General features: G+C 32.8%; 1 protein-coding gene across 21 annotated transcripts in view; it reads right to left on the bottom strand.

Annotated features, from left to right (window-relative positions):
* The window catches only part of CAP (Cbl-associated protein), a 153,171-nt gene that overhangs the window by 93,795 nt on the left and 43,285 nt on the right, over positions 1-16,091 (bottom strand). For 20 of the 21 annotated variants that reach the window (XM_076402581.1, XM_076402580.1, XM_076402584.1 and 17 more), the window contains 2 exons: positions 12,267-12,340; positions 12,127-12,204 (listed from right to left, as the gene is read on the bottom strand). In XM_076402581.1, the coding sequence (XP_076258696.1) occupies positions 12,127-12,204; positions 12,267-12,340 (152 nt within the window). Of the gene's footprint in view, positions 1-12,126; positions 12,205-12,266; positions 12,341-12,595; positions 12,801-16,091 lie in introns of those variants that run through there. The other variant, XM_076402600.1, reaches the window with a different exon arrangement.

Below are 16,091 nucleotides of genomic sequence, written 5' to 3'. Positions count from 1 at the left end.
CAAGAGAGTTGTTCTTGTAAATCCACAGTAAAACAGCACGAAAAAATGATTCTGAGGTTTTAGTTTTGGGGAAGACCTGCGAAATTTGTTGTTGTTTAGCGAGCCAAACGACGAGCTATACTGCCGTTGCGATTGAATAATTGTGAGCGAAATGGGATGTACCATGATGGGTTCAAGCATACTTCCGTATCCGTTTTTCATGGGAGTGTCTCCCTACACCGCTATTTCATAGAGCGTACGGGCGCACCTCGCTAATTTTTGTTGTTGCTACTTATTACTGCATCGCATTTATGGATACGTATTTTTGGTATTCACGATTGGATACAACCAACCGTTTGTTTAAATAATCTTATTAAAAATTTGTTTTGGTTTCCGTTTTACCATATTTTGTGACAACATCTAACCTGTGTTAATGTATTAAGCTGAGGAAAAAGTAATTTCGTTTTCATTTTTTAAAATGAATCTTTTCATATAAAGTGTAGGTTCATCGCTGATATTTGTGTTGGTTTTATCGACGAGCTTTTGCCTCTTTTCTGATAAAACTATCAGTAAGGGCATGGTCTAGGCAATATGATGAAGACATCAACACTTCCAGCTAATTTCTCCCAATTTTTTCCCCGTCAGATGTGATAGGTTGATTAATTTTTGTTATTGGTCAAGTTTTTTTAAATCGTCTGCTCTTATTTCACACGTTATTGGGGTATATGGTACTGTGGGTTTCCACCAGTAATAATTTATTTCAGAAATTGCTTGTTTTCTTAGATTATAAGATTAGAAGGGTGTACTATTTTTGGTGTCTTATGTAAATTGTGTAGTGTTATTTAATTGTTGATGTTCAGTTCAGTAGCGATGTCGCCGGACGAAATATTTATTGACTTTTTCTAAAATTGGCCAAGGCCAAGGCGGCATCTTTAACGAATTTTCGTAAGGCAAACGAGAAAACCAATTCTTGGTACTTACTCAAGTACTAATCATCCTCAACACTACACAATTTTTTAAGAGCAAAAGTACAAAGGCAACAAAATATGATAAAAATGACATTCTAGAATCAGTAAGCATAATAATTTTTGATTCAATATTTAATAATCCTGCTACATTTGTTCTTATTAATCTGAAATTATTTTCCAATAATCTAGTTCTATTTTAATAGTAATTTTGTTCGTACAAATAATTTTTTTATTTGTTGTTTCCTTTATTTTCAATTTTAATTCAGAGATGTTAATACTTCTTTAAATTTTAGTATTATTTTATTACTCTTATTTTTTTTTAATTTCACCATAAATACTTTCCAGTTTTTTATGAGCCTGCACCATATTTTCCATATATATGTAGATATAGGAAACAAAATAAATAATTAAAGACTCCTTTTTACCAACGAAGGTTTATCTGGACTGGATCTACAGTTTAACGTGGGCTCCGAATCACGGCCCTCGTCATTAAGCCCACCGACTGGCGAGTGATCAACTTATAAATCATCCCAGAAGACATCCGGTTTAACCCAGCTTGGTTACTGGCGTGACTGGGATCATTTCCCTTGTCGGATTTTGCACTCTTGCCTAAGGATAATTACAAATGTTAAACAATTACAAACATAAATTTACGACCATTCCCCGGTGGGATTCAAACCTGCGACTATCGCAACAGTAGGAGGACCGTCCTGTCGCATTTACCACTGTGCCAACAAAGTCGACTAATTTGAAATTATTATGCAGTCATCTGGGTTAATTCTAATAGTGATTTTACTTATTTTGCTATTAAATATTCTTATGTTTCATTTTGTTTTTCATTTCATTCATTTTGTACTGTTGTTGAATTATTTTACCATATTATATTGCCTTATTCAGTTTTATTTTTTAGAGCAATTTTCATAGCATGAATACATTTTTTTAGTTTTTGTTGTTATTTATAACCATGTATTTTTTTTATTTGTCGTGTCCGTTATGTTAATTTAGATGCGCTTATATGGGTTTAAAATTTACTCTCGTTTGATTCCTCTTATTTTGCTTTTATGTCTTAAAATTATGTAATACCTACTCCTACTTACTATTATCGATTAGTTAATCGTATAATTTAACCATATAAAACTGTTTTTTAAGTGGTTATGCAGTAATTTTGTTATATAATTTCGCTATAAATTACACTAATGCTTTAACTATTAATTTTGATAACTAGTCGGTCTTTGTTTAATATATATTTGTTTTTCCCACTTGTTGCTTCTTTTATTTTAATTTAGTTCTGCTAATGTTACTTTAGACTTAGTTTTCATTCTCTTATTTTGGCTGTATTATGATTGATTGATATTGTGTAATTAAGATTTATTCAGTTTACCAACTTTCATTAGAATATTAACAGTTTAAGTTAGAATACAAAATTTTTACTATCGGCAATTTGACGGAAAATGTCACGCAAACCATTCATCCAATTAAGTCGCCCGTATTGTCCCGATGAGGACAACAAAAGAAGCCCCATGAAATAAAAATAAAACAAAACACGAAAATCAAATCGTAATGGTTGTTGCGTAACTCTAGGGCGGATAATGACGATGACAATCGTCGCCAGTGTAATTCGACGTCTCTCTCGCTTCCTCCCCGACGAGTTCGTATCGGGTGCGAGAGAGACGACCGCGTCGTGACGTCATCGGGATCGAATGAGGCCGAATCGAGAAAACCGTTCATAATTAGGTTTAATGGTCGTGTCCCTCCACCCTCCACCTCGCTTTGGGGACGGTCGTACTATTTAAAGCGAACCTTGGTTATGTGTTTGTTGATAAATAGTAGCATGGTACAGTTTATACAGATTGTCTAAAATTAGATTCAAATTGTTTAGTTAGATAAGATAATAATACGGTAAAAACGGAATAGTAAAAGAAATAATATGTGAATAATATGAAGATAACGCAGATATCAGGGATATTTTTTGGTGAAAATGAAAAAAATACCAATGTACAAAACTATTATACAACCTAATCTAGCTATTAAATTCTTTTGCGTTTTAATATTTCTATATAGAAAATAATAGTTTTTTATTTGGTAGTATTTGGTATTTGGTATTCGATATTCACTAATTTTGTTGATTGAATTGCTGCCGAAGCTCATCAAACACATTATAAACTGGTGGTGATGCTGTTTATTGTTATATTTATTTATTTGTTGTATTTAATTGTCAGTATTGGTTAATAATTTAAGGTGGTGATTTGCAGACGGTTATTGGCAAAGAACGGTCGAGAGCACCAACACAGTTCGAAGACAATGCAAGACTTCTTGGACAAAAACTTAACATCAACATACATCAACTAATTCTAGACGTTTATATAATATGGGAAATTCCAAAAGGGAGGAAATAACATGTGATCTGACTGAATATTCCATCGTGAGTCGAATCGTTTCAATATCGCGATTTCATTAATTACCAAACAAAAAAGAAGTGTTTTCTGACACGTATTGTGACTGGTGATAGAAAGTGGGTTTATCAGGAAAATAAGAAAGTTATCCACATCGGTATTGAAGAGTAATGTCTTCCTGCGCATATGGTGGGATAACCACGGTATAGTGTATTATAATCTGCTAAAAAATAATGAAATTGCTACTGCAAATGTCTACTGGAACCAATCGAACAAATTGAACGATGTATTGTTGCAAAAAGGCTATAGTGGTTTCTAATTAGCTCTTCAGACTGTTGCAGCATTCAGTTGCACGTGGTTTCGAAACTATAAAATAATATTATGAAAGAATGAAACTGCATGTTTGAATCGCTGAGTGGAAATAGTGTCGCTGATAAATTAAAATTTTTCTTTTGATACTATATCGCCATGTTGATGGAATAATGTGGAAAACCTTTTGGAGATGTTGGAAAATATTGTTATTAATATATAGTGAAACTAATTTGTCTTAATAAATACCTTCTTAAAGTGAAATGGGCAGCTAATAAATAGAAAAAGAAAATAATTAATGAATAGACAAACCATATGGTTGATGGATTCGTTTAACAACATTGATTTTATTTAACATTTTATTCACGTTAGAATTGATTATAATATAAGGCAAATGTTTAAAAGAATTATCTGTAGATGAATGTGTATAAAATATGATTTGCTACAATTGATATAAAATAAAATAACATGCAATTAATAAGCATAAAACTTATCGTATTTTTGAGTGAAAGTAGAGTGATACTATTTAAGGCTATGATACTATGAAAATGATTTGTATATGTCTGCTGAATGAAGGGTGAACTAATTTCTCATAGACTTCTGTGGAAAAACCGACGTTTTTGATGGAAAGGTCAGCAAACATATTGAAAAATATATGAATTAAAAAATAGCAGACTTAAATTGTCTTCTGTCAGAACAATTGCGGTTAATAGCCATCTGTGATAAGATTTAGTAAAGAATATTCGAAGTTCTGTAGCACCAGCACTAGCGTATTAGTAGAGAAGTAAACACTCTCCTAAAGCGCCGGCTATGGATTGATTATAATGATGACGCAGCTGAAGATGTTGAATTACGAGTGTACAAATAGCCATTTTCACATTTAATTAAAAATTAGTCTTCGGGTATGGTTGGTAATTTAAAAAAGTATTACGAATTAAATCTATTTCACTTAACACATATTAACAATTAAATCTGTTATATTAATCTAATAGATATTATATTAATAGATTATTGTATTATTATATTAATTAACACACATTAACATCTATTTCACATATAACACTTAAATCTATTTCGGCTGTTGTTTCACAGGGTATGTATATAGGTAGTGTCTTGGGATCACTGCTATATCTGCTCTATACTGCTGATATCCAAACAACAAAAGAAATATTACTTGGAACATTTGCCGACGATACATTTATCATAGCAAACTATGTATCTCTGTCTAGGTCTGTGGAAAAAGTAGCTCCAAATCTGTTCACGTTAATTTTGTGTTGCAGCAACATTACAAAAACCTAATAAGATACGGGAAGATAATCTCAATTTCACCTAAAATCAAAGAGATTCGTTTATCAGTTAATCATAAAGCCAACTTGAACCTATGGGATGCAAATATGGGGTTGCACTAAGATATTAAATCAACTAGTAATCCAATACACCCAAAAGAAAGTTCTATGATTAATTACCGATGCTTCGCTATGTAGCTACCATCGCTACGTAACCAAGGAAGAGCTGGACTATGACCTCGAAACCAAATGGATACATGAAGTGATCCAAGATTTCACCTTAAAACATGAAAAAAAAATTGTTAAATCCCATCAACATGGAATCAATACAGCTACTGGATAACACGCAGGAAATTAGAGGAGTGAAGCGAACCGAACCACACGAACTTGTTTAGTGAACTAGTGTATTCTTAACTTTAGCTTGAGTAGATTATTTTTATTTTAATTTGGGAAATACATACTGATGTATTAATCCCGTACTCGCCTTGCCTGTATATTAATGCAAGTACAACAGAATAATACAAATAAATTAATGTGTAAATTAAGATTGTACTAAGCATATTTAATATATGATGTTATTAATAAAAAAAATAAGAAAGAAAGATAGAAATAATTAAAACATGAATGAGAAAAATTGTCGTAACGCTAATAGAAACACGACAAACTGAATTTGTAGCAAAAAAAAACAACAACATGTGTGGTAGATATGTAAAAAAATGTCATTGAAACATGAAATATTCATAGAGATATTAAGGAAGTTATTGAAGATTATTACATGTAATTCATTTATATTTGAAAATACTCTCCAATATCGCGTGACTCTGGCTAGCAAAGAAATATATGCCCTTTTTAATGCAGAATATGAATTTCATATCACCATAGACAATGCTAATGGAACAACATTTTTTCAGTGGAAGCTGGAAGGTAGAAAATCTAAGTAAAATTCAATTTAGAATAAGATTGCCGTTTGAATAAAGAAAAATATTGATCTTCAATTAACAATAGGTAATCAGGTATAAAAACTGTAGCAAAAATGTAGCAAAATTGTATTATACGTAATGAGTTGGAAATGAGTTGTATTTCAAAATAAATTCCACCAATTATAATAAGTGTTATAGTGAACGATACAAGACTAGAAAACAGTAGTCAAATTCAATACAAGAATACAAGTTTTCGCTAAATAACATTACCTTTCTTTGTTTTTCGTTTTTTCCGAAATCGGGACCACAGTTTCCTCACTCTAACTTTGACACTGTCTTTCTTTTTACGGTTAACTGTTTCGCATTCGTCATCAGCATCGTCCGCCTCGTCTTCGACTTTATGCCTGTGTCTGACGCAAAACGTCCAGGGTAGTTTCATAACGAAGACGTTCACTGAAACACGCGATCGCGATCAAAGTACCAAGAGGTCAGGGCGCTTCTATGTGACACGAAGGTTTGTAAGAAAATAACGTTTGGTTCCGTTCGCTTTATGTGAACGCCCTTTTGCTGTCGTTTTATTTATTGATGTATTATACGATGTGAAATTGAGTGTGACAGATATTGGTCAGAACACCGTCTGGGTCATGCCCCGCAAGTCATTGACGTAAGGCTCAATAATACGTTAGATAATAGTATACCATAATATTTTTATTAATGTGTAGTGTTATTTTGTTTTAATAATTGTTTATTGTTATTGGTTCAATTATTTTAGTTTGTATTGATTAGTTTGGTGTTACAAACATTCAGATTAGTTGGTCGCAAATGAAAAATTGTTTTTTTTGTCATTTCTTTTTTCCAATTTACAATTTTCAAAAGAAAAATTGAAATTTTTGCTTGCGAATCCAGTAAGTTTCAATCAAACGGATATTTTTCGTGGTATAATTGCACAATAGTATTGTAAGATTATTTTGTATTGGAATTTTCATCAAGTAAAAGGTGAACTGAAAAGTCCCCGACCTGACACATAGATGGCGCTACTAGAATTAAATCCAAATGTTTTTAGTTAGCCCTAAACTTCAAAAGATGCGAGTATATATTTGGACCATTAGTTTGTGAATTATAATATTTTGAGTGAAGCAATTTTTGTTATTGTAAAAGAAAAGGATAAAAAAGAATTTCGTGTGTTGATAAAATATTGCGTTTTGAAGGGAAAAAATACAGTTGAAGCAAAAACTTGGCGATACTTGATGCAGAGTTTCCGGACACTGCTCCAGGAAAATCAACCATCAAGGATTTTTATGCTAAGACGGTGAACGGAGTGAACGAACAAAAGAAGTTGCTACCAACGAAAACATTAAAAAAATACTCAAAATGATTTTGAATGATCGTAAATTGAAATTGAATGAAATAGCAGACACTCTAAAGATATCAACTGAATGTGTACATCATATCATTCACGAATATTTGGGTATGAGAAAACTCTGTGCAAAGTGGATGCCGCGCAGGCTCACTTTTGACCAAAAACAACGAGTTGATGATTCGGAGAAGTGTTTGAAGATGATCTACGCTTGATCAATAAACCTGAGTTTTTGCGTCGATATGTGACAATGGATGAAACATGGATTCATCATTTCACTCTGAAGTCAAATCGACAGTCATCCGAGTAGACTGCACACGATGAACCCGTTCCAAAACGTGGGAAAACGCTACAGTCGACTGGCAAGGTTATGGCGTCTGTATTTTGGGATGCGCATGGAATAATTTTCATTGACTTCCTTGAAAAAGGAAGAACCATCAACATTGACTATTATATAGTGCTATTGGGTCGTTTGAATGACGAAGTCGCCGAAAACGGCCGCATTTGAAGAAAAAGAAAGTGCTGCTTCACCAAAACAAGGTACCGTGTCACAAGTCAGTGAAAACGATGGCAAAAATCCATGAATTGGGCTTCGAATTGCTTCCTTATCCACCGTATTCTCTAGACCTGGCCCCCAGAGACTATTTCCTGTTCTCAGATTTCAAAAGAATGCTCGCTGGGAAGAAATTTTCGTCGAATGAAGAAGTGATCGCCGAAACTTAGGCCTATTTTGAAGCAAAGGACAAATCCTACTACAAAAATGGTATCGATAAGTTGGAGGGTCGCTACAATAAGTGTATCACCTTCAAGGGAATTATGTTGAATAAAAAATACTAATTTTGCCGAAAAAAAAACTGCTACCGATACCGAATCAGCAGTTGAAATGAGTCAGATACCAAATAGTCAAATCGGAGGATACAATAGATGAGAACGTCACTCTTTCACTTATAAAACCATAGGAAACAGAGAATATTTGGACCAAGATACAGACAAGCTTGTAGTTTCTTTCCAAAAAGTTGTCTCCTTGCCGAAAGCGTCATTCTTTGAACAAAATAACGCCATAATTACAGCGGTAAGTGCTATCTGAACTTTATTGCATCTCCAAATATATTAAATAATTTAGTTTCCTACAAATCCTTGTAGGCTATGCTCGCCAAGGTCATTTCCAAGAGGATGTCGTGTTATAATGGAATATCAGTAACCCAGTTGAAATCAACCCTCAATTAGTCTACCACCGCATCCACTTCTCTTCAGAACCAGCAATTTTAAACAAATGCTTGTTGTACAAGGTGTTAATTCGATCTGACGTTCTTTACGTATACTTTAAGTTTGTCTCGCTTATTCAGCTGAAATGACTTCAAGTCTTTCAAAACAAGCTTTTCATAACAACCGAACGTTCTATGATTCGCCAGGAACTTCCAGGCTCATTCGGAGTTCGGTGTTCGATTATTCCTGACCTTTGTTTCCTAATTATTCTGGAAGTCTTAGTCAAAATCAAGACATTCCAACAAGTGTATCCTGTGGCTGGAGCTGGCTGACCTGCTGGATTATATACGACGGGAAAGGTCCAAAAGGAGGAAAAATTGCTATCACACGAATTTATTAAAAAATATCATTTCGAACTGTTTCAAACTTGTAGTTTCGTTGCTTGTCAGATGATAATCCCAAACGCAAGGATTATTGGTTAGTGTTCGGTATCAACATCGAAGTGGAATATTTATGGTCACAACGCTTTGTTGTTCAAATGGAGCGATCAGCAAGGTATAACATATTAGAGTGAAACTCGCGTTGTTATAAAATGGACTGGCAATAACGAATAACAGGCATGAAGCTATCCTATTGCATGACTATACTTGGTAAAACCTTGCAAGAGTGTGAAGGATGCTCTGTTGCCGCTCGAATAGAAGCACCTTTTGCATCTAGCGTACTCACTAGACACAGCGCATTCTGATTACCAATGAGCATATTTAGATTGATGACTTGGATGATACCCGGCTTCGAGATGCTGAGGAGGTGTGAAAATTTATAGATGATGTTTCCAGGAAGATGAGAAAAATATTAGAAAATTATGATATTTTGATTAATATTACCAATAATAATTTATATAGCAATATACCAATGTTCTCAGACTACATGCAAGTTTATAATAGCACTATTTAAAAAAACCTTTAAAAAAGTAACTTGTATTAATTGTAACCAAATTGTAAATTCACGTTCATGTCAATTGTCATTCATGTTCATGGTCAGGCAATATTTTCTATCTCGCTTTATTCTGTTTAAAAAGAGATAGAATGCTATCTGATAAGTTCAAACTTCTAACTGAATCGGCTCGCCGAATTCATCCGGTTGTCAAACGTCTGCAAAATTCTTCACAATATGAATTAATAACTCAGGTTATAAACCGGCAAACGTTATCTGAACGCTTTGCTTGTTTTGATAAATTCCAAATCGCTGCTTATTACTAGTCTGATTCAAAATGGCGAAGCCAAGACAGAACAGATGCATGAACGAGTTAATGCAGCAAAAAATGAATGTGAAAGTTTTATGTGCACAAATATGTGGGTAATTGTTTACAATATACGTGAGCATTTGGTTAAAATGTGTGAGGATAAAAATAATACCTACTGTTTTGCAGATATAGAAAATGAATTAGGGAGAACGCAGTAATTAAATCCATTTTTTTTTCAAGATGGTTGTAAACAGGCAGTAACAGAGCAAACTACGGGGAAATACAGTGATATCAAAATGACTTTACAAGGAAACACTGTATCGAAGAAAATAAGAACTAAGCCTAAAAGCTAAATATGCTCTATAATGAGAGTAATAATACATATTACTTGGCTATATAATTGTTAATTAGGCGGATTAGGCCTTCAGGGGATACTGCTACATAAAAAAACGCGTCTGGAACTCTAACTCATAGGTGTTGTAAAAAAATGTAAATATAATAAAACACAACCCTAACCTACAAACTATTATAACTGTATATTTAATTGTAGTTTTAAATCCTTTTTTCACTGTAATGTTAAAATATATTATATTTTATAACAGTATTCTTTAATTCAATAATACAATTTTGTATTTTTAACAGTTTAATTATTTTATTTATATCAGAATTTTGTAAGAAAAGCCAAAATGAACTAAAACTCAGAGTTGATGTGGCAACATTGCGATGTTTTTACGTTCTCAAGGTTCCCCGCTGGCCCCAATCTTATTTAACCTTTTTATTTCAGATCTGCCGAGAAAAGAGCATATTGACGTCGCGTTTTATGCTGACGACACTGCTTTCTTCACGGCGGCCAGGTTCGAAGTTACAATTCATGAACGTTTACAAAAGCAGCTTAATCATGCGGTCAAGTGGTTCAAATTCTGAAGGTTGGAAATCAACCCCCTGAAAACCCAGGCCATCATCTTCCATAAGAAGCGTTACGCACTGGGCGTCTCGCAACTTAAGGTCGACAATGCAATAATTCCATGGCTGGATAACGTCACGTACCTAGGTCTCCACTTCGACCGACGGTTCGGTTGGCACTCCCAAATCCAGAAAATGACCCAGAAAGGTTTGGGGATAGCAAACCTTCTATTGTCTCTGATCTGCCGTTCTAGCAGACTTCCCATCTCCATCAAATGCTTATTTTACAAGATGTTAATTCGGTCCGTACTCCTCTACGGATCTAATGGCTACTTCAAGTTTGTCACACCTAACCAGGTCAAATGGCTTCAAGTTTTCCAAAATAAGCTCCTCAGGAGAATATAAACGCTCCATGGTTTGTCACAAATAATCAAATTCATAGGGAATCTGGCACTCCAGAAATCAAGAACTTCATTTCTCAATCATTCCACAGGCAACAACTCAGTTCAAGTTCTGCTGAAAACGCGCTTGTTAGAATCTGTAAGTTGGTCGACATGTTGGGAGCTTAGCACCGCGTCACCGCTAACCTCCCCCCCTTTTCCAGGCTGAAACGACCTTATCCGTCGCTGCAATCATAACTTTTGCCCCCATACGACAGTATCCAGTCGTGTGTTAACTCAAGTTCGGGATTCAATACAATCGCCGGGTCCTCTTGCCCAATAACGGCCGATCAGCGGGTGCTATATCCCCAAATTTAATACAGTAGCAGTAGCGACCCACAGGGGTCAACTGTGAGGCGGTTTCGGTTCAGTGTATTGGTAAGCACAGAGGCAGTCCCGCATAACCCGGTCCAACTTGTCACTCCAGTGCAAGTCTCCGTGACCAGGTATGCGTCATGCACTCCACCGCCTGGTTTTAGGCCAGGACAAAAAAAAGATGTTTTGACGTCATCAATTCAGATGACGTGAGTTCACTGCTATTTTTAATAGACTATATGGTATATTATACTCGCTTCATATAGTTGGATAGTTTTGTTTTATGTTTATCATAACAATTTCCCAATATATATTAGTATTAGTAACATTCTTATTTATGATAGTTAATTTACTGTTTGTTTGATCATTATTATATTTGAATCTTTATGATGTAATTGCTATTTATAAAATAATAATAAAGTAAGTATAAGTAATAAGTATACATACAAGTAATAACAAGTATATATATGTATAATAAAATAAACAATAATTATGTTCTTTAATGTTTCTTCAGAAAGAAATTCAACTGTAATGATGTCTAAGATCAGATTGAAAAAGTTTAAAAATAGATAACAACAATAGAGGAACATATAACAAAAAAATATAATAGTTGAAAATATAGTGTACCATAAGAAATATGTCTGTATAAATTTCATATCGAATTTTCTTAAAAATCTATACCACAGTTCCAAGAAATAATTTTCTAGACAGCTATATTTAAACTCGATTTAAACAAAAATAACTGTCAGGTAAGAAATAATTAGGTACTGTAATTACCGCATGAATAAATATTAAAATATCACTTACCTCTCTTATTAATATCGTTTCGTTGTTTGTTAGATAGTGTTTCAAATGTTTCTTGTAGAGAATATGTTACACTAGATTCTAAAACAAAAGGAACTCGTGAGATAAATGGTGCTGTTGAGGAGTATCTCTAGTTTCATTACTTCTAATAGTTTCCTGGTGGCTTTCTTGACGAATTGTTTTTATATATCTTCTTTTGGGGGATCCCTCAGAGTCCCTACAAGATAAAATATCGAACATTAAACTCTAGGTAAAATACATTTTCGAAATATTTTCTTCTAGATTCTTTTTTAATTCTTATGTTTCTAGAAAAATACTGTAGTTTGTGAAGCTATTTATATATTTTATTTATACCATTTTAATGATCTGATTTAAGTATCTATTAAAGTTAAACCTTCCTGATATTTTTGTTCCAAATTCTTATGGGATGCAAGTGATTTTTTTAATAAAAACTTAATGTTAATTTACTCACCCAGAAATTTATTCCACATCTTTCCAACCCATCTATATTAATTAACAAAAAATAAACTTTGAAAGTCGAACTGTTAATGTCTATAAAACAGAACTAATTTCACTCGAGATTATTTCAGCGAAACCGAAAAAATCACAAACAACTAACTGTATGAGCGTAGTTTCTGACCAGTTTATTCTGACACTGATGATGCCATACTGTGCCCGAAATTGCCAGGATATTCTGTCGTAGAAAACAAGCGATCCATCCAATATGCACATTCAGATTTTTCCGTTCGCATTTTTCAATAATTTAAATATAAGCCTCACCATTTCTGACTATGTGCGTTCGTGTATTTGTGTGTGTGTACGGATTGCTTTGATTTGTCTTGACTGCGATGGCGGATATTATTTAATAAAAACCGTGTAGTTGTTGTAATAGCTATGAGCGGGCGTAGTTAATTAGTTTTATTTGTATTCGCATAAATAGGACTAATAAATTAAACCATCCATGTTTGTTTCTTTTGTCGAGATGGTATAAATGCATAAATAACATAACTTTATTGCATAGCCTATTTATTAGTATATATTATCATGTGTGTAAAACAATTAACTCTAGATCAATAAATAACTTTATTCAAGATATTTTAAGAGCGTTAATATACAGCATTCAAATAATAACAATTATTTTTTGACGACTTTCTAAAAATAATTGACATTGCATTAGATCAAAATATATTATTGAAACTGTAAGAATGGCAATTAAAATCATGAAAAATATCTGTAGTTTTTCAATTGGTTTGGGTCAATACTGGAAGCCTATGGCAACCATGTTTTGCGATGTCTTTTTTATTTATTATACTATTCAGTCGTTGATGATAAATCACCGAGGAACATTACCTAATTAAGCAGTGCTTTTCATACAATAGTTGGCTATGTCGAGTCTTTTTTATAGAACACGCGATGGCCATTCAAATTAGTCTCTTATCATTTGTTGGCCAACGAAATGATGACAGAAAAAAAAACTCCACAGTTGATCGGCCAAAACTGCACATGCGCATTTGTTCTAATCCAGCCTGGCAGATTCTATAGCTGCGCATCCTTTTCTATATACGCCTTGTTGTTTACGAGAGTTGTGGTCAGAGGTCATTTTTAGCTTAGTTTTATATTTATATTTTGTTAAAGTAATATAATTATTTATTATTTCATAAAAAAAAATTAACGAAAGATATTGCGAAAATAAGTTTATAAGGTATGAATTATTAGTAAAATATTATGTTTTCATAAAACTAATTTTCTAGATTGCTATGGAGCAAACGGTATATTTTTGTGTTAAATCATATGAAACAGATCTTTTTTGTAGATTACAATAAAGGTAAGAATAAAAAAAATTCTATACGTTTTTTGTTTATTTGTTATTATACTCATATCTTCCTAATTTTACAGTTATTTCAAAAGATGAAAAAGCTAAATGTTTAAATCAAGTGTTATGAATTTTGAGGATAGTATAAATATAACATATACTTAATAGAAAGTGATTGGAATAAATTGATAACATAGGATTTGAAGCGTTGTGATTTATTATTTCTTCCTATTTATATAACTCCTCAGAGCAGATAAATAATGTAGAAATATTATATCATATAACAAATTTTATTGCAATAAATGGATGTATATATATATATATATATATATATATATATATATATATATATATATATATATATATATATATATATATATATATATATATATATAGGTGGAATAGAATACATTTTTATAAAAAGAAGACCTATACCTAAAAAGACAGGAGAATGTTCTCTTGTATACTTCCTTATTATATTTAGATTGAACTCTTCTCCACACCACCTATGAGGTAGAGTTCCACGAGCGTTTTTTTATTTTGTTGTGGTATCCCCAGTAGGACCAATACACCTTTTTCACAAGCTGTGAAATCTGTCAGACTAGATTAGAGCAAATGCGCATGTACGGTTATGGCAGATCAACACTTTTTGTGGAGTCTTTCTACAGTCGTCTCTAATGAAATGTCTAGTTTAGTGAACGGTTTACGATACAGTTTTACGATCGGTTTGAACATTGCCGTTGTCTGTAGAAAGTGTACGGGAGAATTCGAAATTGTCAATTCCTAAGCGTACAGAAGTCCAAGCACAATCAGAAGATCTAGCACCGCATAGTGAATGACCATAGATAACTGCGTTTATTCGGATTTGGAATTTTTAGTTTAGAAGAGAACCATAATTTTGGATGAAATATCATATTTAGTGAACGGCCGCATTATTGGATGAATAGTTATGTTAACAAGCATAATTACTATTATCCTACCCGAGGTTGAAGAACAATTTTTTTCTTGGTCCAATTGATATTGACAAGGACGACATTGTGCCACACAGCGAATGCTACATTTGACATTTTGCATCCTCGGTTGTGTGATTTGTCTCTAATAGAGTTTTTAAATGTCTCCAAGTTATTCCAAGTCAACACTTGGTTATCGCACAAGTTTAGTCGGACCTAAGCATTAATATCATCAATCAATTAATATCGGTCAATACACGTCATCAGTGCCGTGAAATGTATCCCTAAATTCAGTTTGTAAAAACTTAAAATTAGTTTTAAACTCGGATCGGATTTTTTTTTCATTTTAATAATTAACATTGCTCCACTAAAAAAACACAGAATGAAGTCTGATGCATCCGTACATGTAACCGAATCGGTCTATAAAATTCGATTTGTGTTGGTTCTGGTCGATACCATTGTCATATGCCTACAAAATTGTTATATATATATATTGTTAATAATAATAACGTTTATAGGTTTACGTTTTAAGTTAAAGATTTTTAGGTTATAAACGTTTGTTTTGATAGAGTTCTAACTGTTCCTTAAAATTTGTGATAATAAATACTACAAGCAAAACTGATTGTGTCTTTAATCAGTTATTTCGAATAGGGACGAGATAATGGATAATAGAATAGAAAATGTTACTGGTTATTTCGATATAAATATTATTTACCATAATTATTTCTGAGAAAACCATTAGACTGGGAAACATCCATAGAAAACTTTGCAAAACTTGGGGTATGCAACCCCTTGAGGCATGTAAAATCATTCCTTCATACACTAAACATGGGTTTTAAAGGGTGTAAATATAACACTTGAAAAGGTCTAATAGAACATTAAGAAATGCTTTGAAAGTATAGAGTATTTAAAATAATATAATAAAATTAAGGAATATTTATTATTCAAATTTAAGACGAGACATGTATATTTCAAAATGGAACATTGGGGAGTTCAGGAGTTATTCAGAGATACTAAAATGATTTAACAAGGAAACACAGTAATGAAGGAAAATAACTAAACATAAAAAGGTAAACATGTTCTCTAATGAAATTAAAATACATAACTTTACCTCATAGGTGGTGTGGAAAAAGAGTTAAATGTAAGTATAAAAAGAACTCTAACCTATAAACTGTTTTGGCTGTTTAATTGACTGTAGTTTAAGT

Source organism: Rhynchophorus ferrugineus, unplaced genomic scaffold, assembly GCF_030347505.1.
Source record: "Rhynchophorus ferrugineus isolate W39M unplaced genomic scaffold, kcgeb_rfMv2 rfM4, whole genome shotgun sequence".
NCBI classification, from domain to species: Eukaryota; Metazoa; Arthropoda; class Insecta; order Coleoptera; family Curculionidae; genus Rhynchophorus; species Rhynchophorus ferrugineus.
This window is presented reverse-complemented; position numbering and strand designations above follow the sequence as displayed.